Genomic DNA, 27,846 nt, shown 5'->3' with positions numbered 1-27,846 from the left:
TGGGCTTGTGACCGAGTCAGCACCGCCTCTCTTAGTCACATAGGCCGAGAATGGCTGAGGGGCTCCCAACGGTTTGCAGACTGTCAGGGGGAGGGGGAAAAGAAGGAAGGGGGCGGGGTTGAGGGGGGCGGGCCTGGACGTGGTGAGTGAAAGCGAAAGCCCAGGCGGCGAAAGGGAAGACCGGCGATCTAGCAGCAACTGGAGCAGCATGGCCAAACCTTGTGGGGTGCGCCTGAGCGGGGAAGCCCGCAAACAGGTAATGGGGGACCAGGAGGCCAGGAAGGGGCCGGGGAGCCCTCCGGAATGGAGGCCAAACTGTGTGTTCCAGAGGACCAAGGCCGTGCCAGAGCAATCTCCCAATCTCTTTAAGTGCTTTCACTTCTGCCTGGGAACTCTCAGATTCCTGCCCTCTGGCCAGTCTCTGCACTGAGCATGGGTTTTCAGGGAAATCTGGCTTGTGGTAGGAAAGGCCTGACCGAAGTTGGAGGGCATCCCACTGGGAGTGGGATCTTACTCTGGACAACTGAGACCCTTAACCAACATCTGGGTACTGTTCTCTGTGCAGGTGGATGTCTTCAGGCAAAATCTTTTCCAGGAGGTAAGTCTTCTGGATTCTAGCGATTTGACCCAGAATCTAAGATCAGTACTGGAGGGTTGCAACTTCTCAGAATGACCCCTAAACCCACTTTCCACCAGGGGTCTTCGCTTATCCAAACCTCCACCCAAGATAAACTAATTATTGATCTCTACCTTTACTTTGATTAATACTTTCCCCACTTCCACCACTTCCTCTCCCCTCTTTTGGTGTGGAGGGAAAAGCTGTGGCCTCAAAGCAGTAATACTGCAGATCAAACCTTGGTGCTGCCGCTCCCCAGCTTGGGCAAGTCCCTTCACTTTTCAGGGCTTCAGTTTCCTCATTTGTAAGTGTTGGATTCAATGATTTCCAAGGGCCCTTCCAGTCCCACTTCCCAGACATCTCATTGAGGGTCTTCTGTGATTCCCACCCTTGCAATGTAACCCACAGGCTGAGGAATTCCTCTACAGATTCTTGCCTCAGAAAATCATATACCTGAATCAGCTCTTGCAGGTGAGTAGTGTGGACCCCTCTGGTCCATCCCACGGCTTCTCTCCTCTACATCCACCCTCTCTAGCTAACAGCTGGGCCCAGAATGCAGAGAACAGTTTCCCATGGTGGCCTGGGAACAGCTGGATAGTGTGAGGCCTGAGCCTAGGTTGGGAGGCAGAGGGCGGGTGGGCTGTATGGAGGGATGTGACTTGGGATGAGGGGAAGATGCTAGGCAGCCCTGACAGTGAGGTCTGTGCAGGAGGACTCCCTCAATGTGACTGACCTGACTTCTCTCCGGGGCCCACTGGACATCCCCATCCCAGACCCTCCACCCAAGGATGATGAGGTGAGGCACCCAGGGTGTGGGGCTCCAACTCTAAACCTAGTGTTGATGATGGTCTTTCCAACTTCCATGACTCATCTAAAGCTACTCTCCCACTTTTTGTCTTAGATGGAAACGGATAAACAGGAGAAGAAAGAAGGTAAGAGAGGAAGGGGTGGATGGGGAAAGGGAAATGGCACATTAACTGATGGATGAGGAGAGGTCTAAATTCCTTCTTTCCCACAGTCCCTAAGTGCGGCTTCCTTCCTGGGAATGAGAAGGTCCTGGCCCTGCTTGCTCTGATTAAGCCAGAAGTCTGGACTCTCAAAGAAAAATGCATTCTGGTAAGCCTGGGAACTGGGGGAAATAGAGAAGACAAGCAAGGCCAGGCCCTGGTCTCTTTCAGAGATGCAAGTCCTTCATTCAGGAACCTGTTCCCAAAATAGGAAGCTTCCTTCAGTGCCTTGGGGGTAGATGCCTTTTGTTCTCCTCCTTCTATTAGACCTCTGGTATCACAGTGGTGTTCCCCAAATCAGACTGTGCTGCATCCATCTCCATAACCTCAGAACCTACTGCTGTACTGGGTACACACTGCAGTGAGTTGGTTTAAGGGCTTGGGCCCTAAAGGGAGACTGCCTTGGTTCAAAGCCTGACTCTAACACTTAACCTAACTGGTTACCTTGCATGAGTCACTTAGACATTCTGTGACTCAGTTTTTTAAATCTGTTAAGTGGATATAGTAATAATATATACCTTGAAAGGTTGCAGTGAAGATTAAATGAGATATATAATACATGGCAGAGTGCTTGGCACATAATCAGTACTCAGAGAAATGTAGCTATTATTAGGAAGCCTCGATAATAAGAACCAAGAGAGTTCATTGAATGGTTCCTACATGATCTCTCTTTATGTAGGTGATCACATGGATCCAACACCTGATCCCCAAAATTGAGGATGGAAATGACTTTGGGGTAGCAATCCAGGTAAGAAAGGGTGGGTGAGGATATTGAGAGCAGGGAGAGACTTGGGGAGTGAGGAACTAGACATGAACTGGGTAGGGGGAGGGAGACATGAGTGAAGGAGGGAGGAGATGAAGTGTTTTCTCTCATCACCACAGGAAAAGGTTCTGGAGAGGGTAAATGCAGTCAAGACCAAAGTGGAAGCCTTCCAGACAACCATTTCCAAGTAAGGGCAGCTGGAGGGCCAGCACAGGAGTCTGCAGTGACATTTCTTGGGACTCCCAAAGCTGGGCACTCCCATTGGGATGATGGGGGCACTTTGGGAAGGGTCTGAGGGAGTATCTCTCTCTAATCTCCATACCTGTGGTTCCTCCCCTTGCCTCCTGCAGGTACTTCTCAGAACGTGGGGATGCTGTGGCCAAGGCTTCTAAGGAGACCCATGTAGTGAGTAGATAGTCCACCAGCCTTCTAGCTGAGGCTGGCTGGGGGTGGGGTGAGGAAGGGGGGTTAGAGGTTCTCCTTATCTTGTTTATGACCTTCCCAATGTGGAGAATATTAAGCCAAAAGTATTGCCTAGGAAAACTGATTTGGCCTTCAAAAACCTTGACCCCTTTCTCTGATCTTGTGGGATCCCATTTCTTGGTGCTGAGAAAAACTGATTCCTCAAGTTACCTATTCCCTATATGAGGAAACCAGACTAACGTCCCAACCTCCCATGGGGCTGACTCAGCTTTGCCTCCCACATCCCAGATGGATTACCGGGCCCTGGTGCACGAGCGAGATGAGGCAGCCTATGGGGAGCTCAGGGCCATGGTGCTGGACCTGAGGGCCTTCTATGTGAGTCTGGAATAAGCCCCTAAGGGAGGTGGGTGAGGAGTGCAGGAGAAAGGCCAGAACCTGACTGTTGCCCTTTGGCCTTCTTCCAGGCTGAGCTTTACCATATTATCAGCAGCAACCTAGAGAAAATTGTCAACCCAAAGGGTGAAGAGAAGCCATCTATGTACTGAGCCCAGGGTTAGAAGGGAAATAAATGACCTATATACTTTGTGTGGATTACCTCTGGTGTATGTCATTCATTCAGAAAGCATTTATAGGGGGTGGGAATATAGCCCAGTGGTAGAGTGCATGCTTGGTGTGTACAAGGTCCTGGGTTCCAGTGCTCCATTGGCAGGGGCGGGGTGGGGGGATCATTTACTAGTGTCACCTATGTCCAGACACTAAATGTGAATGTGGTGTTGGGGAAGGGGAGGGGTGCCAGGAAGACAAGGATGAACAGGTCCATCCTGTTCTTAAGAAGTCATCCTAAAGAACAGGGTGGAAACTGTTACATGCCATAACAGTCATGAAGATACCTGCATTTGGGAATTTCACAAGATTATTTCCATCTGGGGGTTCTCATGAGTGCTTCCTGTAAGAGGTGGCATTTGGGTCAACCCCTTAAAGGAATAATCAAGCTTTGGATAGATAGGGGGAAAGGTCTGCAGATGAAGTCAGGGGATGAAGAAAGGAACAACCTTTGCCATCAGCTCAAAGCATGCCTCAAAGGAGAATGAGGTTTCATTGGGAGAATTATGGGTGAATGGTTGGACTCCTCGAGGGCTGGGAGGGGAAAAAATGCTCTCAAGGCATTACGGTGAAGGAAATTATACCACAGAACATTGTGGGAAGGATGGGTCTATAAAATTCTTTTTGACCTTGACCCCCGTTCCTCAGCCAATGCCATCTTTATTTCTGTAGCTATTACACGGAATAAATCAAGGGCCAGATAGCCTGTAGTCGCCAAAGTAACACGACTCATTAGTAAGCGGCAGAGCCTCTCTTGAGTACAAATCCACTCATTCTATAGCAGGAACCAGCCTACACGCCCACGTTCGAAGCTCCACTCAGAGACTCTGGACGCGGGGCACGGGCTCCACCCAGCTGGCTCAGCGGGGCCGGTAGGGGCGGGCGGCACAGGTGACAGGCGCAGCCATCCTGCAATGAAGAGCCGAAGTGGGGTATCGTAGCCAATCAGCGTGCGGGCAGCTTTCTTTAGTTTACAGTTGGGGGTTCTTTCCAGTCCGCTGGAGACAAAGGCGGGGCAAGCTGGATGCGGCTGGTAATTGGACAAAACGAGACCCTCTAAGCCTATCAAAGAGCACTGCGTGGGCGGGACTCAGGAAGCCAGTCCAACTTGGAGTCTCCGGTTGTGTGTCCCGCAGGCAGGCGCAGCTCTGCGGGCGCCGCTGGAGGGCGGAGGGGAGGTGGAGTTCGGTGCTGCAACGTGCAATCCCGGCCGGCTGCATTCCGGACCGAGTGGGGGCCAGGCGCCGGGCTGAGGTCCGCCGGAGCCAGCGGGCTACCTTTGAGCCGAGTCAGCGTCACCGTCGAACCTAAGTGAGGGGGCACAGGGAAGAGCCCAAGAGGGCTCTGGGGCTCTGGAGGGGGCTTCGTGGATGCGAGCTGGGGCCCTGCTTGCCATGGGGGAGGTGGAGATCTCTGCCCAGGCCTACGTGAAGATGTGCCTGCACGCCGCCCGGTATCCGCACGCTGCTGTCAACGGGCTACTGCTGGCGCCGGCGCCGCGGTCGGGAGAATGCCTGTGCCTCACCGACTGTGTGCCCCTATTCCACAGCCACCTGGCCCTGTCTGTCATGCTGGAGGTCGCTCTCAACCAGGTGCCGCCTCTGGACGCCCATTGACCATCGCGAACCCCCCTAATACCCCTAGCCCAAGCCCATCCCTGGCCTCTTGGCAATAGTGCGCACCCACAGGGCGGGTTACTGATGGCCCCTTTCCCATGGCAGGTGGATGTGTGGGGCGCCCAGGCCGGGCTGGTAGTGGCTGGGTACTACCATGCCAATGCAGCTTTGGACGATCAGAGGTGAGTTGGGTAGCCAGAGGCAGAAGGCTAAGGGTTATTGGGGGTGGGGTGGGGTCAAGAGAACCCCTTTTGGTCATTCCTTCCATCTTTCCTTCATCGAAAGCTTAGGAGTAGGCACTGCACACCAGGCACTAGGATGGGTACTGCAGTGACGGAATACAAAGAAACATACTTTCCTGGAGGAGCTGCCATGGTAGTGGGAAGGACAAATGAGTTTCAATAAGGACAGGCTGACACTTATTGAGTTGTCCCCCAAGTGCTGAAAGAACACAGACGAAGTCCAACCAGCAACTTATCAAAAAGGGAGTTTCTTTTTACATATACAGTTGACCATGGAATGACAAGGGTTTGAACTGTGGGGGGCCACTAATAGGCAGAACTTTTTCACTGAGTGGGATCCGCAGCGGTTGAATCTGTGTGGAATCCAGAATAGGGAAGGCCCAACTGTAAAGTTATCTGTGGATTTTCAACTGCTGGAGGGTCTGTGCCCTAACCTCTTTGTTGTTCAAGGGTCAACTGTATATAGAAAAAGTTATCTACTTATATAGTAATCATGTATCTGGATCAAATCATACTGTTCTGTAATTTGCTTTTCCCTCCTTAATAAATATCTGACATCCTTCCATCTCTACACCAATATCTACCTTACCCTAACAGTTATATAGTATGAATATGGATGTACCTTAATGCCTTACATTAAACATTGAGGTTGTTTCCAATTTTTTGGTGATTACATACACTGTTCTATTATTACAATAAATTCTTTGTAAGTAGAAATTCTAGATAAGCATACATAATATACAGTATAAATCTGAGTGGTTATGCCAAATTACTCTCTAAAAAGACCATCTTAGATTTTCACTCTCACCAGCTTTGTCTGAGCTCCTGTTTCCCACAGCACTCAAGCATCAAGCAGCCATGCACGAAACATCAAGCAGGCCTGATGCGCCTAGGCCAGCTACACAGAAAGGCCATCACTGGGTCCATGTCTATGGGATCTGGGATGCCCAGCTCAGATGGATGTGGTCTGCTCACAGTAGGCTCCTCACTCCTCTGATCTTCCCTCTACACAGCCCTGGGCCCCTGGCCTTGAAAATTGCTGGGCGGATTGCAGAATTCTTCCCTGATGCAGTACTTATTATGGTGAGGCTTGGGTTTCAGAGTGGGGAGTTGGAAAGAAAGTAGGAAGGGGCATCCCTGAAACCCTCAACTGCCCTTCCCTGTCCACACAGTTGGATAATCAGAAACTGGTGCCCCAGCCTCACGTGCCCCCAGTTATCGTCCTAGAGAACCATGGTCTCCGCTGGGTCCCCAAGGACAAGAACTTGTGAGTGCCCCACTCCCTCTACCTCTTCTTGGAAGCCCACAGCTCCTGGGCCTCCTCTGTCCTTGGTTCTGCCCCAAGGGTCCTTCTCTGGACCCTAACCTCTGCCAATTGTCTGGCCCCACTGCCTGCTGGGTTTGACCTCCATGGGGGTTATTATTTCAGAGTGATGTGGAGGGACTGGGAAGAGTCACGGCAGATGGTAGGAGCATTACTGGAGGGCCGGGCCCACCAGCACCTTGTGGACTTTGACTGCCACCTTGATGACATCCGGGAAGATTGGACCAACCAGCAGCTCAATGCCCAAATCACCCAGTGGGTTGGTCCCACCAATGGAAATACCTGAGCCAGGGCCAGCGGGGAGGCTCAGGATCCAATAAAGAGACTTGGGTTGTTGGGCAGTGGTATGACTATATTTATTGTGCCCGGGAGACAAGGTGAGGGAGAAACCTCAACAGGCAGAAGGTGGGGCAAGTCTGGAGTCCCCTGTGAAAGTCTGGAAGGTCTCTGCTGGACCCATCACAGAATGAGGAGGCTTTCAATAGATCATCCCCTTTGTTTCTCCCCTGGGCTTCTTGAGCTTCTCGAAGTTCTTCAGGATGATGTCATATAACACAGCCTATGGGGCCAGGGAGGAGTGGGGGTCAGCTGCAGGCCCCCAGTGCCACTGTGCCCCATTTCTAGCCTTGTGGAAAGGTTGAGCTTTGTTACCCTTCACCCCCAGCCTGCAGGGTCAGGGAGTAGGTGGCCTGGGAAAGCTGCTTCTGCCCACCCCTGCCCTCGCCTCCTCACATAAGCATTGCGGATCTCCATGACCATCAGCCGGATGTCCCGGTACTCTGCCTCATCCAACTCATGTACCAGCTGCCGATAATCACCCTGCGGGAGACACGGGTCAGGCCTGACCAGATGTGTCCCTCCTCCCACACACCCTGACCTGGGCCTCACCTACCACATGAGGCTGCTTAGCTGCTTTGGCCACGGCATCACCCCGCTCAGAGAAATACCTGTGGGAAGTAGAAGGGAGTGGAGTGGGAGGAGGAGGGAGCCTAGGCCCCCATACCAGTCAAAGGCAGAGTGTGCATGCTGGTGCAGGTGGGCAGTCACTGTAGTCACTCACTTGGAGATCTGAGTGTGGAAGCCTTCCAGCTTGGTGTGAAGGCTGGTCATCAGCTCAAACACCTTCTCCTGGGGAAAGAAAGCAAGAGGGGAAGTGGAAAGCAGCATGGACTGGAGAGGTAAGGCAGGGAGAAGAGTTGGGCAGCACTCTCACCTGGACAGCCACTCCAAAATTATTCCCATCCTCAATCCGAGGTATCTGCAGCTGCAACCAGGTGGTGACCTGATAGGAGGGAATAGCAGCAAAGCCCCATCAGCCCCTAACCCAATTCCCAGATTCCTGTCCTCCTTTGTTTCCCTGCCCACAGTGAGTGTATGCCAGCTCCATCCTGCACCCCAGGGCCTGGAATTCTGGCTTTGCTTGCTGTGCCCTCTCCTGCTAAGACCTGGCAGGTGCCATGCCCTAACTGGCAGGGGTGAAGGAGGACAGAGGGTTTGATCTGAAGCCTGGGGATGGAAGTAGGAGGGCTCACCAGGTTGAGCTGCTCAATGACATCCTTAATCTCAGGCTTCAGCCGCTGCAGGAGGACCACGATCTTCTCATTGCAGTTCACTGGGCCACAGGGCGGACCTAGGAAGTGGGCACTGGGTCAGTCACATGGCGGGGACTGTGAGGGGCAGGGAAGAGGCATCCTTAGAGAGGAGATCCTGGGAGGTGAGACTCAAGTCCCTTCCACCATAGTCATACCTTTATCTTCATCTTCCCCTTTCTTCTTTTCATCCTTGTCTTCCTTCTGTAGGGAGAGGGGTGCTCTTGGGAGTCAGCCCTAAGGCTGATTTTCCCCAGGGTTGGGTCCCTCCTCTCACTTCTTCCTGACTTGCCTCCTGCTGTTTCTTCCGCTCCTCCTTCTCTTTCTCCTTGACTGGATCGGGCACTGGGATGTCCAGAGGGGCCTTCAGATTGCTCAGGTTGAATTCATTGAGAGCTGGCTCCTGGTGCAGGGTGGGAGAAGGGCTGGAGGCAGGGGCGAAATCTCACCTCCTCACTCTCATGGCTCCCCAGACTCTACCCTTGCCCCCTACTCTCTATTCCCTGCCCAGTCCCAGTACCTTTAAAAATGCATCCAACTCAGAAATCTTCTTGGGGAAATAGTTCCCAAGCAGGTTCTCTGTCTGTTGTGAAGTAGTGGTGGGAGGAGGATGGGGGTCAGAATCAAATGTCTTTTTCCAAGGCAGCGACCCAGGGCTTGCCACTGCCCAGCAAGGAAGGGTTGAGCAGTGGGACAGGGTAGAGATGGAGTGGTGACCAGGCAGGTCTTACCTTAGTACACAGGTCTTCCCGGAACACATCCACCTGCGGGACACAGGCATCCCTTCAGACACCTGGCTTTATGGCCAGTTCATTCGAGGACCCTTTGGGTTGTGGAGGGCCTGACCTGGGGAAGGTTGGAGTAGTCCCCGTGGGGCAGGATTTGGGGAACGAGAATATTCGTGGTGGTGAAGGGCGAGGGGTTCAAGTGGGAACAGATCCCTCGGGTCTCCTGGACTGGGTGAGGAGGGATGTAAGAGAGCCGCAGCGACTGGGGCGGGATCGGAGTGCCCTGTGGAGTGGCGGGGCCCCCCATGGTGGCAGGGCGGGGAGTCTCCCCGTCTGTGTGTGGGCCCGGCGCCGGGCCAGCGGACTTCCCCTCCACGCCAGCGCGCCGCTTCACCTCACCCCGCTGAACCTCGGCCGCCTCGCCTCTCTCTCCCCGCAGGCAGACCTGGCTGGGCTCCCCGGGCTCAGGTGCTCTGGGTACGGGGGCTCACGAGGAACTCCGACGACTGACCCCGACTCGGGTCGGGGGGGCTGGGGGGGGGCGGGTCTAGGACGCCTGCAGCCTTTCCCAGCCACGCCTCCCTGATAAGCCCTTCCTCGAACCCGCGGCGCTCACCTTGGCTTGGGCTTCAGGCTGGACCCTGAGCGTGGCCATGGCCGGGGCGGGGGCCTAGCGCCGCACGCGGAGCGAGGAGTGGGCACCGGGAAGAGAAAGCGAAAGCAGCGCTCGCGCCCTGCACGGCCTTCCCGGGTAGTGGGAGTGGAGGCACTGGAGGAGGCGGGGACAGACCGGGGAGAGGTGAGGGGCGGAGGGGCGCGAGGAGGCGGTCCAGCCAGGGCTCCCTCTAGAGCTCGAGAGGCGCGTTTCCATCGCCCCGCCTCCCCCTCCCCATCTCGCCACCTCTGCCAGTCTCTCCACTCCCCGCCTGCCGACTCCGCCCACCCCGCCACTCCTTCCCCGCTCTGCTCTCGACGCCCCGCCTACCCCGCCTTCTTTCCTTTCCAGGTTTCCCCGCACTAGACTTGTTGCCCCCCCCCCCCAAGCTGTTACTCCCGCCCCCCGCCAGTGCCTGCCTCTGGACTCCTCGCCTCCCATCTCTCCATCCCCCTGACTGCCCTCTGGCTCTTGTCTTTACCTGTTCGGCGTGGGACAGTGACAAGCTTTATCTGGTTCTCTTCCTTCTTTTCTCGGTGGTGTAGCCAGACCTGGTCTCCCTTTGCCCTGCCAGCGTGGACCCCTGGGTCCACGGGCCCATATAGTGACACTCAGACTCCAGCACCACCCCATCACGGGCCCCAGGCAGCTCTCTTCTGACCCTTGAGGATTCCATTCTTTTGTAATCCACTCTCCACACAGCAGTGGGATTCCACCTTTCTCTTGCTCAAAACTTTCTCAGCTTCCTGTTGACCTTAGAACGAAATCCAGAGGACTTTCCTGGCCCAAAAGGCCTGCCTGGCACCTGTTCCCCTTGCAGTTCACTTTCCACTGCTTTCATTTTACTTACATATACCTGGGCTTTCCATTTGTACTCAAACCTGTCAGTGTCACATTCATTCGTGCTTCAGGACTTTTGCTCTCGTTAATCCCTTTGCCTGACACACCCTTCTGCTGCCTCAGGACGTCATTCTATTCTCAGCTTAAATGTCACTTCTTCAGGGAGAACTCTATCTTCCTTATAAAGTAACTCCCTCCAAGTCTATTAGAAAGCAGTCTGTTTTAGTACCTTCACAGCTCTCTCTCTGATATTAGCCAGTTTATTTTTTGAGGATAGCGTGGTTTAGATCAGGGGTTGGTTTAGATCAGGGTCTTTTCTGTAAAAGACCAGATAGTAAATATTTTATGCTTTGTGGGCTATACAGTGCCTATAGCAACTACTCAACTCTACCATTGCAGCAGGTTAACAGCTATACCTAAATGAATTAGCATGGCTGGTTCCTATAAAACTTTATGGACACTGGCACTTGAATTTCATGTCATGAAATATTCTTCACAACAGGGACCACAGGGAACTATATTCAATTTCTTGTAATAACATCTAATGGAAAATAATCTGAAAAGATAAAATATGTATGTATATATATGTGTAACTGACTCACTTTGCTGTATACCTGAAACATTGTAAATCAACACTTCAGTAAAAAATTTTAAAAACATATTCTTTGATTTTTTTTTCAACCATTAAAAAATGTGAAACCATTTCTTAGCTCTCAGGCCATACAAACACTGGCCACAGGAGGGCTGTCGTTTGCTGATCCCTGATTTAGAGCACAGACCATGGACCCATACTGCCTGGGTTAATTCTGGCTCTGATATTTACTAGCTGTGAAAAAGTTACTTAACCTCTGTACCTCTGTTTTCACAATTGTACGATGGGAACACTACCAAAGCTACCTCACAGTGTTGTTGTTGTGAGGGCTAAATAATGTGAATTTATATAAAGAACTTAGAGACACTTAGAATGGTGCCAGGCACAGAATAAGCACAATATAAGTGTTTGCTATTTTTATTTGTGAGTTTATCGTCTCCCTCCCCTAGTAGCCCATGAGTCCCAAATGGCAGAAACTTTGTCTTACCACATGGCATGGAACTATGCTTGGCTCAATGAACATCAGTTAAAGAGCACACATAGAGCCCCCTACAGGAAGACAGGGTAGGAAGGGTCCCTAAGTAGGGTGCCTCTAAGGATGGCAGAGGGGAGATTCAGTGGTGGAGGCAGGAAAACCAGATCAATCAGGCTGGAGATGGAGCATCTACTCAGCAGGAATGCCGCCCATACCTAAGGGCACTGTTACCTGCCCTAGCGGTGCTTGTCCTTGACATCAGAACCCCAGATAGCTTGAAGTCTGCAAGAACTAGGAGACTGAAAGGGTAGCTGGAGGGAAAGCGACCAAGTACAAGGACACTCAAGGTCAGTGACAGCAAGGAATGGCTGAGGAATCCTGGTGACAACAAGACTCTCTTTTCATCCTTCCCACCCTTTGCAGGTCCACCAACCAAATGATGAGCGAAGCCAGAGCCAGGCCTGATGTGCCTTTATTTCTTTCAGTTATGCTTGTGGCTGGAGTGGGGGCGAGGGAAGAGCCCATGGCCCGGGCTCCCTGGAGACCAGGGCTGATGATACCAGCTGCCGTAGGTAAGGTACCAGGCAAAGGTGCCCACGGCGGCGCCCACCACCTTGTGAGTGTACTGGTGGAAATAGATGACGGTACAGAGCAGCAAGAAGTTCCAGAGGCCCAGCAGCAGCACGTTGAGCAGGAAGACGAGGCGCAGGGGCGCGCCGGCCGGCAGCCCGTGGGCCAGGTACTTGGCGAACACTGCCGCCTCCTCAGCCATGAGGAGGCAGCAGAAGGTGAGCAGGAAGGTGTGGGAGGAGACGGTATAGCCCCGCCACTGGTGGCCGGCTGCCAGGCAGCTGCGGCGGTCAGGCAGCTCGTGGAGCAGCAGGCCCTGGGGCAGAGGCTCAAAGCAGGAGCCGGTCAGGTCCTCGATGAGCAAGAAGGCCCGGCCGGCTCCCCGCCACACAGCTGCCCCCACCACCAGCCGGCTCAGGTGCCGGGCAGTCACTGCCACACGCCGTGTAGCCAGGAACACCACCAGCAAGACGAAGCCCCCCAGGAAGGTGCATGTCCAGCCCCACGCTGAATTTACAAACTTTCTGTGGGCAGAGAAGAGGGAAGGCTTCTGAGACCCTCTGAGCCCCATCTCCCCACCCTGCTCTGTGTTCCCATCAGGACTTGCCTCTGGTCCCAAATAGCAGCACTGGTTCTCTGTTTCCTCTGCCCTCGACCCACCCGGCCCCCATCCACTTAAAATTGGCCATCTCCTTAGAGGCCCATTCAGCCTTCTAGGGTCCATGTTTTCTCTTTGGCCCTGCTCCTGTACCCCCATGACTCTGTTCCCCTCCCCCCTCTGACCTTCTCCTCAACCTCCTAGCGTATTTTTAGTGTCCTGGACTGGCAGGAGGACAGAAACCTTAAGGAGGGAGCTGGGATCCTAGAGCCCAGGGAGCCGCTGGGCGCCCACAGCCTCGAATGGACTCACATGTTGAAGAAGTTGCCGTGGCTGGCGAAGATGGTCCGAGGATTGACATGGAACTGCAGAAGGGGCCCGAAGATGACCACTGCTGCCAACCAGGCGTGGTAGAGGCGCCGTAAGCAGGGGCTGCCCAGGAGGCGGGCGGCCTGTTCACTTCCAAAGTACAGCAAGGCAGAGGCCACCCAGAGCAGCACCTTAACCAAGCAGCCCAGCAGTGACCGGATCTGGGCCCCGGCCCTGGGCCCTGCCCCCACCACCGGCCCCCTCTCCATGTTCCCTCCCCTCCCCACTAACGGCTTGTTCTGCTGGGCAGCTGAGGAGGGGCTGATGCCCCCCCCCCACCAGACAAGGACAGGCAGTGACAGGTGTGGCAGACACAGGGCAGAGCCCTGTTGGCAGCTGGCAGGCGAGGGAGAGGGGCGGGGGGCAGTAAGGGGCCAGGGCAGAGGACTGCCACGTCAACAGGGTTCTTGCCTCGGGTATGTGTCCTGACAGCAGCCTGTGTCCTCCCTTATTAGTCCTGTGTCCTCTAGACCCTCTAGGTTTCTGTCCCCAGCTCAAACCATGTTCTAGTTCATGTTTCAGGGCCACGCCTGCTGTTCAGGATTGTTTTTGTCCACAGCCTGCTTGGGTTTGCCTGTCTCTGTTTGGTAAGCCAAAGTCACCCCCACCCAACCCAGGTTGGACTCTCAATGCCCCAAAGATCAGGTTTACACCCAGGTGACAGGAAGCGGAGGAGACTCCAGAAGGAAAACCCCCAGCCTGGAGTCCATCGAAACCTTAGGTTGTGTCCCCAGTTTCCCTGGGCCTTAGCTGCATGTAAAACTTGGACTCTCAGCCTGACCGCTGGGGCTGGAGCCATAGGGTGGCGAGCAACCTACCCAAGAGAAGTCCCTGTTACTCAGTAATTGCTTTGAGATCCCTTTTTGTCTTCCTCCCTCATTCCTCAAAACTGGGGAGGGATTTCAGAGCACAGTGGAGGCCCAAGAAGTAGTGAAAGGAATGAGCAAAAAAAGGACACTTGGCTTCTGGGCCCAACTCTGTGGCTTTGGGAAAATCAATTAACCCTCCTTGGTCCTCAGTGCCCTCATCTGCAAACCGAGGGATGAACCCATCAGGATCCTTCCAGGTCCTACAGCCCATACCTTGACATGGACCCTATACGAGATCTATAGAAGCCCTCACACATTTTCAAGTGGACACAAAATTTTTCATTGTAATTTAAATAGCTGCAAAGGACATAATTTCCAGTGTATTGTATATACTGACATTTCCAAAATAAAGCTATTTATATCACTCTTTTAAATATATCCATAGAATCTAAACACAAGTGATTCTATACTTCACCATCATCTATTTAAAAAACACGTGACAAGATCTTAATAGTCAGAAATTATGTTTCCATCCTACTTTCCCCAGAGAATTTATTCTAATGTTTTTATGCCTGGAAGTCTTTTATTGATTATACTTCTCTGCAAAAAGTATACAAATTTGAAACAATTTTTACACATTTCCTGTGATCATAAAGCCCTAAAAGTGAATTTTTTTCTCTTCCAGATTGAATTTTCATATATTGTTAGTAGTACAAATTTTAAAATTGTTAATAGTACAAAATGTATAATTAGTACAACAAACATTTCACACAGTTTGATAATTAATAATAAACTAAAATTGTATTGGAAATACATCTCTTAATGAGAAGAACGGTTGGTCCTTGGGGCCTTAATTAAATGAGGCTTTGAGGACACTAATAATTTTAATTTGCCTTTACCTTTGGCACCCTGGAGGTAATACAGTTCTGGGTAAGATGGGTGGCATCTCTAGGGTGAAGAAATTTGCCTTTACCTTTGGCACCCTGGAGGTAATACAGTTCTGGGTAAGATGGGTGGCATCTCTAGGATGGGGAAGGAGATCTGGCCTGACAGTGTCACACAGGTAGATCAGTTGAAGGAAAGAGAGCACATGGAGGCTGGGTATCTGGACTATTCTTTTAAAATGACCTGTTTCACTGTTAAAATGGGTACATCTTTTAACCCTATGCAGTGTCTTTAAAAACCCCTGGAGGTGTGTATCCTGGTTTGAAAACTGCCTTAGAGATAATGGGTAATTGAGCAGCATGTGAACTCAAGCTCCCCTACTGCCCACACCATGGGTCTGCTCCTTGGTGCCTGACCTCTGCACATCTCCATGTCCTTACCTGTTAAAAAAAAAAAAGGGTGGCTGTGAGGGTGGATGAGCTCCTAGCTGTGAAATGCCTGGACAGGGCCTGCATCAGTGCCCACTCGGTTCTCTTTGGCTCTGGGCTACTTCTCAGGGTAGACTGGACCCGCCCCAGGGCAGAGCTGAGGCGGGTGTTCCAGGATCTAATCTAAAACGTGCTTATTTCCTGCTATCTCGAGTTCTACTTGCTGGCAAGTTTCTGAGGTTGGTGAGGGACTAACTGCCTGTTGCAAAGCTCAGTTAACAAATGATGTTGGTATTTCCCTTCATCTTGGGGCATCAAAGCTGTATTTTCTCCCATACAGGAGCATATCTGAAGGCTCTGCTGAAACTATTTTCTTGAAGTGACAGGATAAAAGACCTCAGACAGGAAAAAGAGAGAGATAGGCAGACACTGAACCAGGTTCCCACAGAGAGTTTATTGAGGGAGCCAAAGCCAGTGAGAGGACGAAGGAGTCCTACCTCACCATCCCTCCTTGAAGCTGCTGGCTCTGATGGGATGGAACACTCTGGGACGGGTGGGCTGTGCTGTGTGGGGCCACATGAAGCCTCTCACACCACAGCTTGTCCTACCCCAAAGACCCAGATGCAAGAGAGAGAAGACGTAATTCCCACCCCAGGAGGGTGCTGAGGACACACCTTACCCATCACACCCTCCCCTGAGGGGCTAGAGCTCTAGCCAGTGGGACCTAAGGAAGAAGACCAGAACACCTGGCCCTCTGATTGGCAGGTCTAATCCTCAACGTGAAGGCCTGGGCTTTGGGCTGGCTGACGGCTCACTTCAGACCCGGCCCCAGGCATCTACTCTAGGAGCTTACACTTGACACCCAAACATGATTAAAAACACTCAGGACAGTTCTCCTGCTGACAAAGGCCACACCCCAGATAATGGCAATCCTGCCAGACTCAGGCCAGAGATAGCCACCCAAACCCAAGCTGGGTGTCAACACATGAGGAGACCACTCTACCCCCAGGGGAGGATCTCCCAGGGCTCCTGAAGCCTGAGCTTCTGTTTCTCCCCATCCACTGCCAGTGACTCCCCAAAGATCCCCCAGAAGGGAGAAAGGGAGGAGGAGGCGGAGAGCTTGTCGAGAGGCTCACCCATGAATGGGGCTGGAGGTCAGATCTACTGGGGCGAGGAAAAGGCTGCAGAGGGGTGGGGCGTTGACGCAAGGGTGCTAGGGTGTTCCTCAGACTCTGGCATGTCATCCTGGAAGTACTCAGCCTGGCGGTACTGCCACAGACGCAGGTGGCCATCCCACTGCAGGGAAGAAGGGGGCAAGTAGTCAGGGGGCACTGCCCCCTCCCAGGTCCATCTCCCAGACACACACTGTCCCCCCGACCCCAGCATCCTCACCGAACTGCTAACAATCTTCTCCTCGAAGGGGTGCCAGCTGACGTCACGCACACAGGCCTTGTGGTTGGTCAGCTTCTTCACGATGTGGCCACTCAGGAGGTTGTACACTGTCCAGGAAAGGCCAGAGTGGAGAGGGGCTGCCAGAAGACCTGTGAGCTACCCCTCATCTCTCCCTGCACAGCACCACTTACCCGCCCCCCAGGCAACTTCCCACTTGTCCAGGGAAGCAAAGCCCACATCCGAGGATGGTGTTACTTCTCAGTTTCTTTTCCCTACCTCGGGTTGAGGGTATGGTCTAGCAGAGCTTGGGTGTCTCTGGCCCTTAGCTAAATTTCACAAGATCTATAGTTAAGAAAATGCAATGTGGCTTTAGTTTTTAGAAGCAATTTTTGAAAAGCCCACGAGCTATGGAAGGCACCACAAAAGTGAACAATGGGCTGTCTACACAGACGTGTGAACCCGCTGTCCCTTATCTGCATGTGGGTGTACCTTCCTCTCTCCCTGGATGGGCCTCCATCTGAGGCCTCCCTGGGCGTGGAACTGTCTTAGACTCCTTCGACCTGTGGCTGTGTTTGTGTTTCTTTTCGTGCAGTCACCCTGCTTCAGTGGCTGTACAACACCCTTTACTAAATGCTGTGTCTTTGTGTTTCATTCTTTTTGTCTCTGTTTCCACCTACCTTTCATCTGCAATCTCTTCCCTCAACTGGCTAAAAAACAGAGCTGAGTATATTTTTAGTAATTGATTATATTCACTGACTAGAATTCTAGGTTCCTTTTCTTAATTTAAAATGTTGACGGAGAGGGGGTGGGTATAGTTCAGTGGTAGAGCACATGCTTAGCATGCATGAGGTCCTGGGTTCAAGTCCCAGTATCTCCATTTAAAATAGTAGTAGTAGTAGTTGTAGTAGTAGTAGTAGTAATAATAAAATAATAATAATAATAATAATAATAATAATAATAATAATAATAATAATAATAATAATAAAAAATAAATAAATTTCTTTAAATCTGTTGATGAGTAGAATGTTTTCTATTTCTCTGGTTAAGCCTCTCTTGCCCCAGGCTAAATTAAATTTCACTTGTAGGTGTCACTGGTTTTTTTTTAAGGTGGTCACTAGTGGCTACAGGAGGAATGCCAGAGAAACCTTCCTGCCCTTCCTGAGGCCCCCAGTTCTGACACAATCCTTACCGACCACTTTGCCGGTGGAGCAGCCACTGTAGATGAACTGCTGGCCGGTGCTATGGGCAGGGGAGAATCGGCAGCGGATGAGGGTGTGCAGCACCCCGTGGCCCCGGTAGGTCATCAAGGAACTGTCCCCTGGGAGCTTCAGCTTCCGCCAAGCTGGGTAGGGATGCAGGGCGAGCCCTAGGTTAGGGAGTCTGAATTCTCCGTATCACTGGTCCTTAGCAAAGATCAATGCTCACGGACAATCACCTTTCCAATTCCCAACTGGTGGCTCTTTCCCCTCCTAATAGTCAGCTGATATTCACCAACAGAGCTCTGCTGGTTGTTAAGACCCTGAAATACTTTTGTACTCCTTGGTTCTGAGTGATCCCCAGCCTGTGCACTGGGAACCCCTGGCTCTCCCACAGTTCAGCAAACACAGAGTTATCAAAAGCTTGGCAAGGGAGTGTCAGGGGAGGTCTCCAGAACTTTGGCTCCAGGCTACAGCCCCATCCACTGTGCCCATGCCAAGCCTGAACAGGGCTTAAATATTTTAGCTACCACCCCCGGCCCTGCACTCTCAGGATCTCAGGTTCTACTTCCACTCTCACCTTTTTTGGGCACCTGCTGCCAGCGGTAGTCCCAGTTTTGCTGTGTGGCAGCCTGGCGCGAGGCTTCCATGCCTTCCCGGCTAGAAAAGCGCCGTATATCCCAGAGCTTGATGGTCTGGTCCTTGGAGTTGGAGATGAGATACCGGGCATCACCCTGTGAATCCCAAGATGGATAATGAAGCATCGGAGCTTGCAAATGTCGGTGTCTGTCAGTCCAGCTCCCTTTCCCCAGCTGACAGGTAAGAACACCAATCCTTTAACTTTGGTTGCCTCTTTCTTTATCCAAACGGGCCTCACCACAGACCTCTACCCCTGGCAGAGTTTCCCTTTCTTTGCCCAGGGTGCTGGCTGGACTCCTTGTCTATCCTGGATCAGACTGTCTTCTACTTTTCTTGTACAGAAAGCCCTGCTCTGCTTCTGGAGGAGTGGCAGATACCAATGGATCTCACGTTTCCTGGCTTAAGCCTCTTCCCTAAACTCCACCTCTTGCAAACCTTGGCTAATGAGGAGCCTGGTGAATTCCCACACCCATCCACTTTGATGCCCTCCTGGAGAACCAGAACCTCAGTAGCCTGGCTGTGTGGTCCTGCCTCCAGGCCCACCTTGCTGTCAATGAAGGTGATGCCGTCCTGGTGTCCAGCCAGTGCGCCCACGGGCTTGGGGTCATCTTCCCGCATAGTGCGTCGATCCCACACTTTGCAGATGGCGTCGTCACCACCAGAGAACAGGATTTGGGAGCTTATGTCAGCAAAGGCCACTGCGTTCACATCATCCTCATGGGACTCAATCTAGGGGAGAAAGAGGCCAGGATGCCTATGATCTCTTTCTAGGTCTTCCAATAGGCCAAGAGCCAGGAGGCAGAGGCTCGAAGTCTCGGAAGCAATACCTGAAGGGTACGCCGGTTCTGTTCTCGATCAAAGACATACAGGCAGCCATCATTGGCCCTGAAAGGGAGGGGATAAAAAGGGCTCTGGAGCCAACACCAAGAGGACCAAGGCTGTATGTGTTCTGGGGAAGCTGCAGAGAAGCCCTGAGGAGGGGCAAGCCCTTGTTCCTTCTTAAACAGAAGATGGGAGAAGGGTCAGCTGTGTTTGCCAGGAGGTTTGAGACCTCCCATCTTATGCTGGGTGAAGGGTGAACAAGAGGTGAAGCAACTCATAAACCCTGACCCTGGAGAAAGCCTGGGTGTTCTCCACAGTCGCCTGGGTACATGTGTCCAGTGCAGCCTCTGTAGCAGCAGAGCTGGTCTCTGAGAGATATCCAGTCCCATTAAGTGAGGCAGACATCCCCACAAACACTCACCCTCCGAGGACTTCTCGTCCATCTGAAGAGACAGCGATGGAGAAGACAGCAAAGCGTCTCTCATCTGGCCTGAAAAGAGCAAAGGAGGAGCTGTGTCAAATGGACTTCCTTTCAGCCGTCATAAACTGACACAAAATCTGATGAGGGCCATGAGGCACACTTCCAAGGGGACGAGAAGTCCGGCCAGCACACACCAGAACGTGGAGCACCTCAGTAAGAACCTGGGAAGAATCCTGCAGCTGTCTATTTTACCCTGGTCCTCTGGCTGGCTGACAGGATGGGTGATTCCCTCCCAGGAATCCACAGAGAAACTTGCAACCAGTGTACTTTTCCCTCTAAGTGGAAGTTCGGGTTTAAGAGGTTTGCTCCCGGAGAGCCTTCCTTGAGAAGATTCTGATGAGTCTGACCAGGAAGGGAATCCAGTACCTTAGATCCAGGGCAGTGTGTGTGTCTCCCTCCCCGTAGATGTTGCAGATATGAACTAAGAGAAGCAAGAGAAACAAGAATCTTTCAGGGTTGGGGTAGGAAGGATGGGAGAGAAGCTAGGGAGGGGAATGAAACACAGGGCAAGGATGTCAGACCATGGCAGTGACCTTCCTAGGAGAAGGCATGGAGAACTGGCACAGAGATAGGTGTTTGGAGATCTCAGGTCTCAGGCTGGAGAAACAGTGGAGGTCTGGGGCATACTCACTATAATCAGACCAGCTGGAGTAAAGGAAATGGTTCCCATCAGGGGTGAAGGCCACATCCAAGACGCTCCAGCCTACATCCCGGGCCTTGATGCTCTTGAATTTACGAAAGCGGCCATACCGGCAGTCATACAGTCGGATTGTCTGGTCTGTGTAAGTGGGGATCAGGCAGAATTAGGGAACACCCTCCTGGAATCCTCCCTAACTCAGATCTCTCTCACTTGGTGTATTTGTGGAATCATCCCTTGATCGTGGGAAGTTGTTCTGGCTAAGCAGCCCTATGCCAGGGTCTGAGCTCCCTGGGTCTGAGGCTTTCCAGCCTCAGCCACGGGGTGTATCTCTTGTTCTAGGGCAGTCTGTAGGACAAAGATCTGTTACCTTGGCAAGCAGACATGAAGATTTGACCATCTTTGCTGTAGATGCCACAGAAAGCCTTCTGAGAGTAGGTATCAGTGAAGGCCAGATCGTTGGGCAAGAAGCTGGGGAAGCAGAGGGAAAATGAGGGTAAAGGGAGCTCAGAATGGGAGTGTCCCGGTTAGCAGAATCCTAACAGAACTGGACGTGAGTTCAAGGGCATTCTTCCCTTTGGCTCTGGGTACAATCCCCTTTCTTTCATTCCTTCTATTGTCCTCTCAATGCCATACTTTTCCACTTCGTTTACTTTCAAAGCCTCAACCCCATTTAATCTAACCTTAATATCCCTGTGGACCCTTTAATGCTGATCCTTTCAAAGTTTAGGAGATGAGACCTATCTGGCCCATGGAATCTCTCCACCAAACTCCATACTCACTGAGACATCACTCGAGACCGTTCTCCAAGGGAGAAGCTTCCCCGGTGGCAGAGGCCCCGTTCTCTCTAAAAGAAGAGATTGGGGAATATTGCTAGCAGAAACAGAGGGCCACTTAGGCCACAACCACGCCCCCTCCTCCAAAGATACTGCTCTCAATACAGAAACCAACATCGCACACAGCAGTATATCCCACCAAACTCTGATGCAGGTTGGCTAAAAGCTCTCCAGTTCCAGCACTTGAGGCCTTCTAGGAAAGTTTACTTCTCTCTCCTCTGGGACTGGCAGAGCTTCTGGCTACATTGATAGGCTTGCTGCCGGGCTGGCTGGAAGCAGAGAGGCCTACCTGGTGCAGCATTTGAGGAAAGCTGTGCTCCCGGGCCATCCGCCTAAGTCCTAGCCGCCCTGTGGCCAATTCCACTTGTGTCTTGATCTCATTGCATTCCAGCTCCCGGGTGTCGGGGGTTGCATCCACTGTGAGTACCAAAGACAAGTTTCATCCTAGGTCTTCTGGCCCCAGAGGACAGTTAGCAGAGCTGCGCTCAGCCCACTTGATGTGGCTGATTATACCAGGGTGGCAAAGACTCCCTCATTCCCTGAATTATCTCATCTTCTTTCAGTTTTGGCCAAAATAATTTTTAAAAAAGGTTTTCTAACAAAAGTCTTCTGATGTTAGGATCTCTGCCTTTCCTCTTACCGGGTGGGTTGTATCGGTCTCCAAGACGACCGTCCCAGGCACTGTCATGCTCTTCCTCCGAGTCCGAGAGGGCCTGGATGAGTTGTAAATTTGCTGCACCTCCTCCCTGCACCAACCTCACTTGGCCTCTGTGGAGAGACCCCCCCACCATGATAAAGGGGAGGAATCCCTTCCCAAACCAACCAAATTCAGAGTCAGTGGCTATCTAGTTCTTAGAGCTGGTCCTCAAACCCTCATACTGTCCCCATTTTGAGGTTTGAAGCTCACTAGACCTTGGCTGTTATTTTCAGCCTGCTATTAAGGCACACTAGGAAACTCATTCTCTTACAGTGGGAGTAGAAAACCCCAACATTGCATGATGTTGACCAACCTACTAAGTTGACTCCCCAGAGAGCTAAAAATTCTGAGCTTCTGCCCAAGGAGTGCAGCATAGAACATGGTATCCTGAAGGGATCCCCAAGCTTGTCTTCTCCCCAAGGAGCCACAGCTAAGAACCAAAGCCAGCTGTATCCCTTTCCAGTCAATTCCTGATGGTCACTTCCCTCAAAGCATTCTTTCCTCAAGAATAGGATTAGAGTAAGGTTAATTTAAACTTGTTTTTCCAGTAAATCCACATGGCCCCATATCATGTATTAATAATTTCACTAAAGTTCAACACTCACCTCCCCAACTCTTCTCTGCACCCCTCACATCACTCCTTTCCCACCACAGTCCCGCTCGTTTTTTTTTTTTTTTAACTTACTTAGAAAATAGGTTATATTTGTGTAGTCATAGCTAGAGAGACTCCCCTGAACGGTCGCCTCAAACACAAGAGGGTCTTGCTGACCCTCCCTAGGCAAGAACGACTCTTACTGGGTACAAAGCTGAGTGCCCTGAGTGTCCAGCTCAAACAGAACAGCTGTGCTGGGCTAATCCCCTTCCCTATTCTCTGTAACTTCCCTGACAGGAGCTGGGATCAAGGGACTGTGGTGGCGCCTGGTGGGGACACACCAGAGGGTAAGTTACCTGCGTAGGAGATAGGCCAGTACCTGGGCCAGATCCACATCTTCATCCTCCTCTTCCTCTTCCTCACTCCTACGCAGGCCAGCCCCTCTTCGGGGCAAGCCCTCAGGGGGGTCTCCGGACCCAGTTTCTGCGCTGCTGCTGTTCCGTGATCCCATCTTCTGGTCACAGCATCCTTAAGTCCTGTGCAGGGACTCCTCCTGTCACCGCCTTGGGTTTAGTGAAAGCAAAGCCTGCTCTAGAAACACCAAAGTCTCCTGAGATACATGGGTAGCTATCTCTAGGAGGGCGACCCTTTCTAGGGACCGAGATCCCTTCTCCTTAGCCTGTAACAACTCCCAAGGCTGCAGGGACACAAACCTTTCTCAATCCTGTGAAGAAGAAAAAAAAAAAAAGGCGGAGTTAAGCCTAAGAGGCTACGCTAGCCCAGTTGTGAGAATCCTTTGAAGAGGAATTTCTCAGTTTTCTACCTCAAACTCACCTACCAAAGTCCCCGGGATGGGGGTGGATTCCCAGGTACCTCTCCGGCCGACCAATCAAAACCCCTCGCGGAAGAAAGGACCTCATTAGCTTATCTCATCTAACCAATCAGAGGCCTTAGGTCTCAAAGACCCCCCGACGCCCCCTTTACTGACCAATCAGAGCACTCCCTTGCGAAAGCCGGCGGCAGGGACAACCAATGAGGTTAAAATTCGGCCTAACACCCCCTCCTTCCTTGCCTCACGCCCACGTGGTGTGCCGGGGGTGTGTACGCTGTGGGGGGAGAGGCAGGGAGGAAGCCGAGAAGCACCTCCCACAAAGCTGGCTGTTACAGCCCCGCGCGAGACCACCCACCAGCCAGGAGTGGTCGCAGGACCCGCAGCGGCGCGAAGCCTTGTTTACACGGACGGCAGCCGCGGCGTCGGCCAACCGCTCCTTCGTCACGCGCCTCCTTCGTCACATCTCCGTGCTCCGCGGCCGGCGGACAGCGGACCTCACGTGACGCCCTGACGGCCCCGCCCCCTTGGCCCGCTCACTGGACAGCTTAGCACGGTGATTGACAGATGGGCGGGATAAAGTGCGTGAGGGGTGTAAGGGGAGGAGAAAGAGTGCGACACAGGAGGGGCGTTCGCTCCTTATTGGGAGGAGTAAGTGGGGAACCTCTGCTTCCTGAATCAGAGACAACGGAACTAGATTTACTGGGTGAGGGGAGGGGCTTAGAAAAGAAATTGGTGCTTTGCTGACGAGAAATGTCTTAGCAAGGGGTACAATTTGCTGTCGGTCCCTTGTGTCCATTTGGCTCTGCACTTTTCAGACGGTCTCTAAGGGTCTCTTTCTTCCCCTTGTCCCTCACCCGGCTCCAGCCTTCTTCGTGTAGCTGGCTACAGCTCTAGTCGGCCCTGCCCTAAGGGGTACCTGGCGCCTTTGGAGTGTGTTCACGTCACATATGGGAACCCAGGGCTTCACACCCTCCCTTCCGGGTTTAGCTTCCGGAAGCCTTGTTCTTGTGGGGATGGTCCTTTCTAGACCTCCTCTTAGCCGCTTTGGCAACTTTTTAGATGACCCCTGGCTTCCCTCCGCGGTCTTTGCAGACGCTCCCTAATGTACCCGTGGGTCTTCACAGGCCTTTCCTCTTTGTCAGTTCCCCTCTGACGCCTTTGGGCCCTCGAGCATTTGCGAACCTTCCTTGGCCCCTCTGTCCCTGAGGTTCCTCTCCGCCCGGGGCCGCCGGTCCAGAGTGTGCACGCGCGTCGCCTCCTACCCTCTCCTCTGGGTTTATGAGTAACCCGGCTGAGTCCAAGGCCGGGACTTTTGTACCTCGGGATCCTCGCCCAGTATGGAGTGGGGGTGGGAGTGTGTGGCTCCAGTGACCATGCAGAGCGGAAAGGCCCCGGGTCCAAGCTGCACCTCAGCGCCCCCAGCCCGCAGTCTCCCTAAGTGCTTCGATCTGTCCCCCGCCCAGAGCCCCTTGAGGACAGAAAAGGGAGTGGGGGCCCTTAGTGTCCCCGGGCTCTCCTTCTGGGGTTCACTCTCCTTGGGAGGGCGAGGGTGTGGTCAATCCTTCGGGTGTTGCCTCCTGGTTTCTAGACCGCTAGACCTGAACTTATCCACAGTCACCAGGGCCGGCTTCATGGGTGTGCGACCTGTACAGTCGAACCCACACTTAAATGTTCTGCTGTCAGCGTTTGAAATTCTTTAAAATCTTTGAAAAAGCACCCCACATTTCCCCTTTCTCTGGGCTCTACTAATTATATAGCAGATTCTGCCAGTCACCCATCTCCTATTGCCAGATTACTTACTATCTGTGACCTATAATAATATATACTGAGACCTTAGGATTCTGTGGTTTCTGGGTTGGCCAGCTTGGAAAATCTGGAATCATTTTCAAAATGATCTTTCCCTCTTCTTTGTCCTTTAAATTCAGTTCTTCAAGTCCTATGGATTCTTAGCTGTAGTTGAGGTTGCTTTCAGGGTCACCACTCCAAATTAAATTTTCACTATTTCATGCCTCTCTAGTTGATCTACTGCAGTGTTCTTTAAAAGCTTAAGAACCTACAACTGGTTCACCATCGTTGTTTCAAATACAGACTTCCAAACCTGATTCTCTGTTTTTTACTGGTGTTATTTTTTTGTTGTTGTTACTTCTGCCAAGCAAATATGGCCATCAATTCTTGCTTGTTTCCATGTCTGTACCTTCCCAGGAGAGTTTATCTAGGGGAAACTTTGTCTCTACCAATCAGACTCACTTCCTCATGAGCCGCTGGTGTCACTTCTAGGAATTGAGCTCTGACCTATATGCTAAGTCTAGCATAAATGTTTATGTTCAGCAGAGCAATTACTGATAGAAGTAAAACACTGGAAACAAAATAGATCCAAACACTGCAACAGGATGGGATTGGTTAAATAAATTATGATCCATACGGTAGACACAGAAATACCAGGTAGCCATTAAAATGAGGTAGTCTAATTTTATGCCATGGGAAATTGTGCAAGTTACATTTTTAGTTTAAAATGGTGGTGTTGGAGGCAAAACCAATATGGTTTCAATTTTTCATTAAAAATATTAAAATACCTAGGCTCATTATATCATTAAACAAATAATAAAATGGAGAAGTGCTTGTATGAACTACTGGCAAAGATACAGCTAAACAGAGTATTATGGTTAAAAAAATTCGACCACCTGAGGTCCACAGAAAACAAAAACTTCTGTTAAACTCATCTCCTTAATAATTCATTTTTATGGTGTCTAGATTAAAAATTTTTTTTTAATTTTTTAATTAGGTTGATTGATTGATTAAATTGATCGATTTAATAGAGGTACTGGGAATTGAACCCAGGACCTCATGCATGCTAGGCATGCACTCTACCACTGAGTTATATCCTCCCCCCAATAATGTATTTTAAAATTACCTCTTTCCTCTTCTCCTTAGCTTGCAAATCCTTTTAACCTACAAATCCAGTTTAAAACTTAAAATCTAAATGCAACCCTTTGAAATATGGAACTGTACATTACTGAATAAAACATTTAAAAGTCATGGTTAAATGTTAAAAAGAAAAATCTGAGGTTTTATAACCAAAATGAGTCTTCATATCAAATCAAATGCCAAAGAATTGTAGATGAAAAATGTCACCTGCCTTATCAGTAAACAAAGGATATTGCCGCCATCAAGCCATCAGCCAAGCCACTGCAGCAGTCTGGACTGTGCACCTTGAGGGGATTCAGACTGCAGAAAAGCAGGATGCTGGCCCTAGATAGATAAGGTGCATATCAAAGGACTGATTTCAAAAGTCCAGGCTCTTGTATCTTCCCATACATAGAAGAGCGCTAAATTCATTAACTTGAGATGTCTGTTTTTTCTTTGATTAATAGTAATCTTTTGATGTTCCAACTACCAGATTTTTGTTACAAAAACTGCTATGTATCCTGGCTCCTCCCTTACCTCTTCAGAGCAGTCCCTAAGAGCTATCTGAGAAGCTGCCTCTGGGCTTAAGTCCTCAGCAAGTCCACTTTTAGGTTGTGCTTTTTTTTTTTTCAGTCAGCAGAATGTAGGATTTCATCTCAGGATCCACTGATAGATTTTTGTATGTAAAAGATTTTTAAGCCTATGAACTTGGTTATATCACTTGTGACTTACAATATTTAAAAAAATATATAAGCATTTATATGTTAGGCTATACTGTGTGTTCTATGGAAAGAAAATGGTATTACTTTAAAAATAATGTTAAGTCACTTTGATCAACTTTATAGACCTTCCCTCTCATGATTTTGAAATTTGGCATGTTATTTGCTGACAGTTTGTTAAGTGCTTTTCATTTGGGCACTCTTCACCCTCCCCAGCTACATTTAAAGCCACTTGAAGCCACAGAGAGGTTTTCTACCTTCAGCACCCATTTTAGGACTGGTTCTAGTAATTGCTGTGTAAATGTCAGCTAGTTGACTTCCTGTCTGACCTGATTTGGGCTGTTTCCTGATTATTAGCATCTCCACCAGAGGGCGGGCTGGGCTTGGGAGGAGAGAAGGAAAGCAAATTTTTCTTTCTCTGGGTAACCCTGTCCTCCCTCTCCCTAGTCCCAGCTCCCAGCCTGGTGACTGCACAGAGCTCCTGGGACACATGTATAGCTCTGGGCAACACAAGGGAGTGTTTTGTTTCCCAAAGTGACCAATGACATGAGTTTATGCATTATCTTTTTGTAGCATTCTCTGTGTAGAAGGAAAGGGGGAAGTATGTTAATTTGCCCAGGACTTAAAATTAAATGTGTTGACTATAAAGCAATTGAGTAATTATGGGATTTCTAATATTCTTGTGGCCTGTGTCCTTGAGAACCAGAATTTTTTGTGTGGCAGAGAGGAGGTACAGAAGTGATACAGAGGTTAAAAACCCTGTAGCCCTGAGTTTGAATAGGAACTATCAGTATGAACTCATGAGGTGTTTTATCTCCCTATCCCTATCCACTGAAAAGATCTAGAAACAATCTAGTAGCAATAAACACTTCTACCACCTGGATCTTAAAATATCATTTCCCAGGGGAAGAAACCAGAGCTTGGAGACAATGGCTGATTCCAGGTCTGGGGCAGGAAATGTACAGAT

The 27,846-nt window shown here is 51.0% G+C and overlaps 5 protein-coding genes across 10 annotated transcripts; 2 read left to right on the top strand and 3 right to left on the bottom strand.

The window, feature by feature from the left end:
- The first annotated feature begins 116 nt into the window (after window positions 1–116).
- On the top strand, window positions 117–3,403 carry PSME2 (proteasome activator subunit 2). The gene is made up of 11 exons (XM_010995765.3): window positions 117–256; window positions 566–598; window positions 1,025–1,087; window positions 1,326–1,412; window positions 1,518–1,548; window positions 1,635–1,732; window positions 2,303–2,371; window positions 2,506–2,573; window positions 2,737–2,791; window positions 3,098–3,184; window positions 3,274–3,403. Exons 1-11 carry the CDS (start codon window positions 209–211, stop codon window positions 3,352–3,354), a joined length of 720 nt encoding a protein of 239 aa, XP_010994067.1. The 5' UTR covers window positions 117–208; the 3' UTR covers window positions 3,355–3,403.
- Window positions 3,404–4,494: 1,091 nt separating this feature from the next.
- EMC9 (ER membrane protein complex subunit 9) lies at window positions 4,495–7,153 on the top strand. Its single transcript, XM_010995763.3, has 5 exons — window positions 4,495–5,004; window positions 5,134–5,210; window positions 6,284–6,353; window positions 6,443–6,537; window positions 6,700–7,153. The coding sequence occupies exons 1-5, from the start codon at window positions 4,783–4,785 to the stop codon at window positions 6,878–6,880; spliced, it is 645 nt and encodes a 214-aa protein (XP_010994065.1). The 5' UTR covers window positions 4,495–4,782; the 3' UTR covers window positions 6,881–7,153.
- PSME1 (proteasome activator subunit 1) lies at window positions 6,926–9,684 on the bottom strand. The gene is made up of 11 exons (XM_010995764.3): window positions 9,528–9,684; window positions 8,915–8,947; window positions 8,704–8,766; window positions 8,476–8,586; window positions 8,342–8,387; window positions 8,127–8,224; window positions 7,808–7,876; window positions 7,655–7,722; window positions 7,487–7,541; window positions 7,327–7,413; window positions 6,926–7,153 (listed from the first exon to the last, which is right to left on the bottom strand). The coding sequence occupies exons 1-11, from the start codon at window positions 9,564–9,566 to the stop codon at window positions 7,073–7,075; spliced, it is 750 nt and encodes a 249-aa protein (XP_010994066.1). The 5' UTR covers window positions 9,567–9,684; the 3' UTR covers window positions 6,926–7,072.
- Window positions 9,685–11,929: 2,245 nt separating this feature from the next.
- On the bottom strand, window positions 11,930–14,083 carry FITM1 (fat storage inducing transmembrane protein 1). The gene is made up of 2 exons (XM_010995762.3): window positions 12,954–14,083; window positions 11,930–12,567 (listed from the first exon to the last, which is right to left on the bottom strand). Exons 1-2 carry the CDS (start codon window positions 13,217–13,219, stop codon window positions 11,955–11,957), a joined length of 879 nt encoding a protein of 292 aa, XP_010994064.1. The 5' UTR covers window positions 13,220–14,083; the 3' UTR covers window positions 11,930–11,954.
- DCAF11 (DDB1 and CUL4 associated factor 11) lies at window positions 13,004–23,765 on the bottom strand. Of its 6 annotated transcripts, none has more exons than XM_064485846.1 (16): window positions 23,612–23,763; window positions 22,781–23,148; window positions 21,776–21,903; window positions 21,425–21,552; window positions 21,082–21,146; window positions 20,670–20,770; window positions 20,294–20,440; window positions 20,029–20,083; window positions 19,603–19,671; window positions 19,187–19,244; window positions 18,903–19,088; window positions 18,301–18,454; window positions 17,714–17,866; window positions 16,525–16,631; window positions 16,269–16,428; window positions 13,004–13,141 (listed from the first exon to the last, which is right to left on the bottom strand). In XM_064485846.1, exons 2-15 carry the CDS (start codon window positions 22,933–22,935, stop codon window positions 16,294–16,296), a joined length of 1,641 nt encoding a protein of 546 aa, XP_064341916.1. In that variant the 5' UTR covers window positions 22,936–23,148; window positions 23,612–23,763; the 3' UTR covers window positions 13,004–13,141; window positions 16,269–16,293. The 6 variants fall into 6 exon arrangements, with proteins under 6 accessions (XP_064341916.1, XP_010994059.1, XP_064341915.1 ...); XM_010995757.3 differs by lacking the exon at window positions 13,004–13,141 and adding an exon at window positions 14,594–15,144 and having other exon boundaries at window positions 22,781–22,987; window positions 23,612–23,765; XM_064485845.1 differs by lacking the exon at window positions 13,004–13,141 and adding an exon at window positions 14,594–15,144.
- Between the last annotated feature and the right edge of the window lie 4,081 nt (window positions 23,766–27,846).

This window comes from Camelus dromedarius, chromosome 5 (assembly GCF_036321535.1).
Source record: "Camelus dromedarius isolate mCamDro1 chromosome 5, mCamDro1.pat, whole genome shotgun sequence".
Taxonomy (NCBI): domain Eukaryota; kingdom Metazoa; phylum Chordata; class Mammalia; order Artiodactyla; family Camelidae; genus Camelus; species Camelus dromedarius.
Note: the sequence above shows the minus strand (reverse complement) of the source record. Positions and strands in the feature narration are given on the sequence as shown.

Bases quoted from the DNA above. Each gene is read 5' to 3' on its own strand.
- PSME2 (XM_010995765.3), top strand. From the start codon at position 209: ATGGCCAAACCTTGTGGGGTGCGCCTGAGCGGGGAAGCCCGCAAACAG. The intron at 257-565 runs GTAATGGGGGAC...TTCTCTGTGCAG, and splicing joins GCGGGGAAGCCCGCAAACAG to GTGGATGTCTTCAGGCAAAA. The intron at 1,088-1,325 runs GTGAGTAGTGTG...AGGTCTGTGCAG, and splicing joins ACCTGAATCAGCTCTTGCAG to GAGGACTCCCTCAATGTGAC.
- EMC9 (XM_010995763.3), top strand. From the start codon at position 4,783: ATGCGAGCTGGGGCCCTGCTTGCCATGGGGGAGGTGGAGATCTCTGCC. The intron at 5,211-6,283 runs GTGAGTTGGGTA...CCCTCTACACAG, and splicing joins GCAGCTTTGGACGATCAGAG to CCCTGGGCCCCTGGCCTTGA. The intron at 6,538-6,699 runs GTGAGTGCCCCA...TTATTATTTCAG, and splicing joins GTCCCCAAGGACAAGAACTT to AGTGATGTGGAGGGACTGGG.
- PSME1 (XM_010995764.3), bottom strand. From the start codon at position 9,566: ATGGCCACGCTCAGGGTCCAGCCTGAAGCCCAAGCCAAG. The intron at 8,388-8,475 runs GCAAGTCAGGAA...CTCTCCCTACAG, and splicing joins AGCGGAAGAAACAGCAGGAG to AAGGAAGACAAGGATGAAAA. The intron at 7,154-7,326 runs GTGAGGAGGCGA...CTGGCCCCATAG, and splicing joins TGGAGATCCGCAATGCTTAT to GCTGTGTTATATGACATCAT.
- FITM1 (XM_010995762.3), bottom strand. From the start codon at position 13,219: ATGGAGAGGGGGCCGGTGGTGGGGGCAGGGCCCAGGGCCGGGGCCCAG. The intron at 12,568-12,953 runs GTGAGTCCATTC...CTCTGCCCACAG, and splicing joins CACGGCAACTTCTTCAACAT to AAAGTTTGTAAATTCAGCGT.
- DCAF11 (XM_010995757.3), bottom strand. From the start codon at position 22,935: ATGGGATCACGGAACAGCAGCAGCGCAGAAACTGGGTCCGGAGACCCC. The intron at 20,441-20,669 runs GTAACAGATCTT...CCACTTACACAG, and splicing joins CTTCATGTCTGCTTGCCAAG to ACCAGACAATCCGACTGTAT. The intron at 20,084-20,293 runs GTGAGTATGCCC...TGCTTCTCTTAG, and splicing joins CTCCAGCTGGTCTGATTATA to TTCATATCTGCAACATCTAC.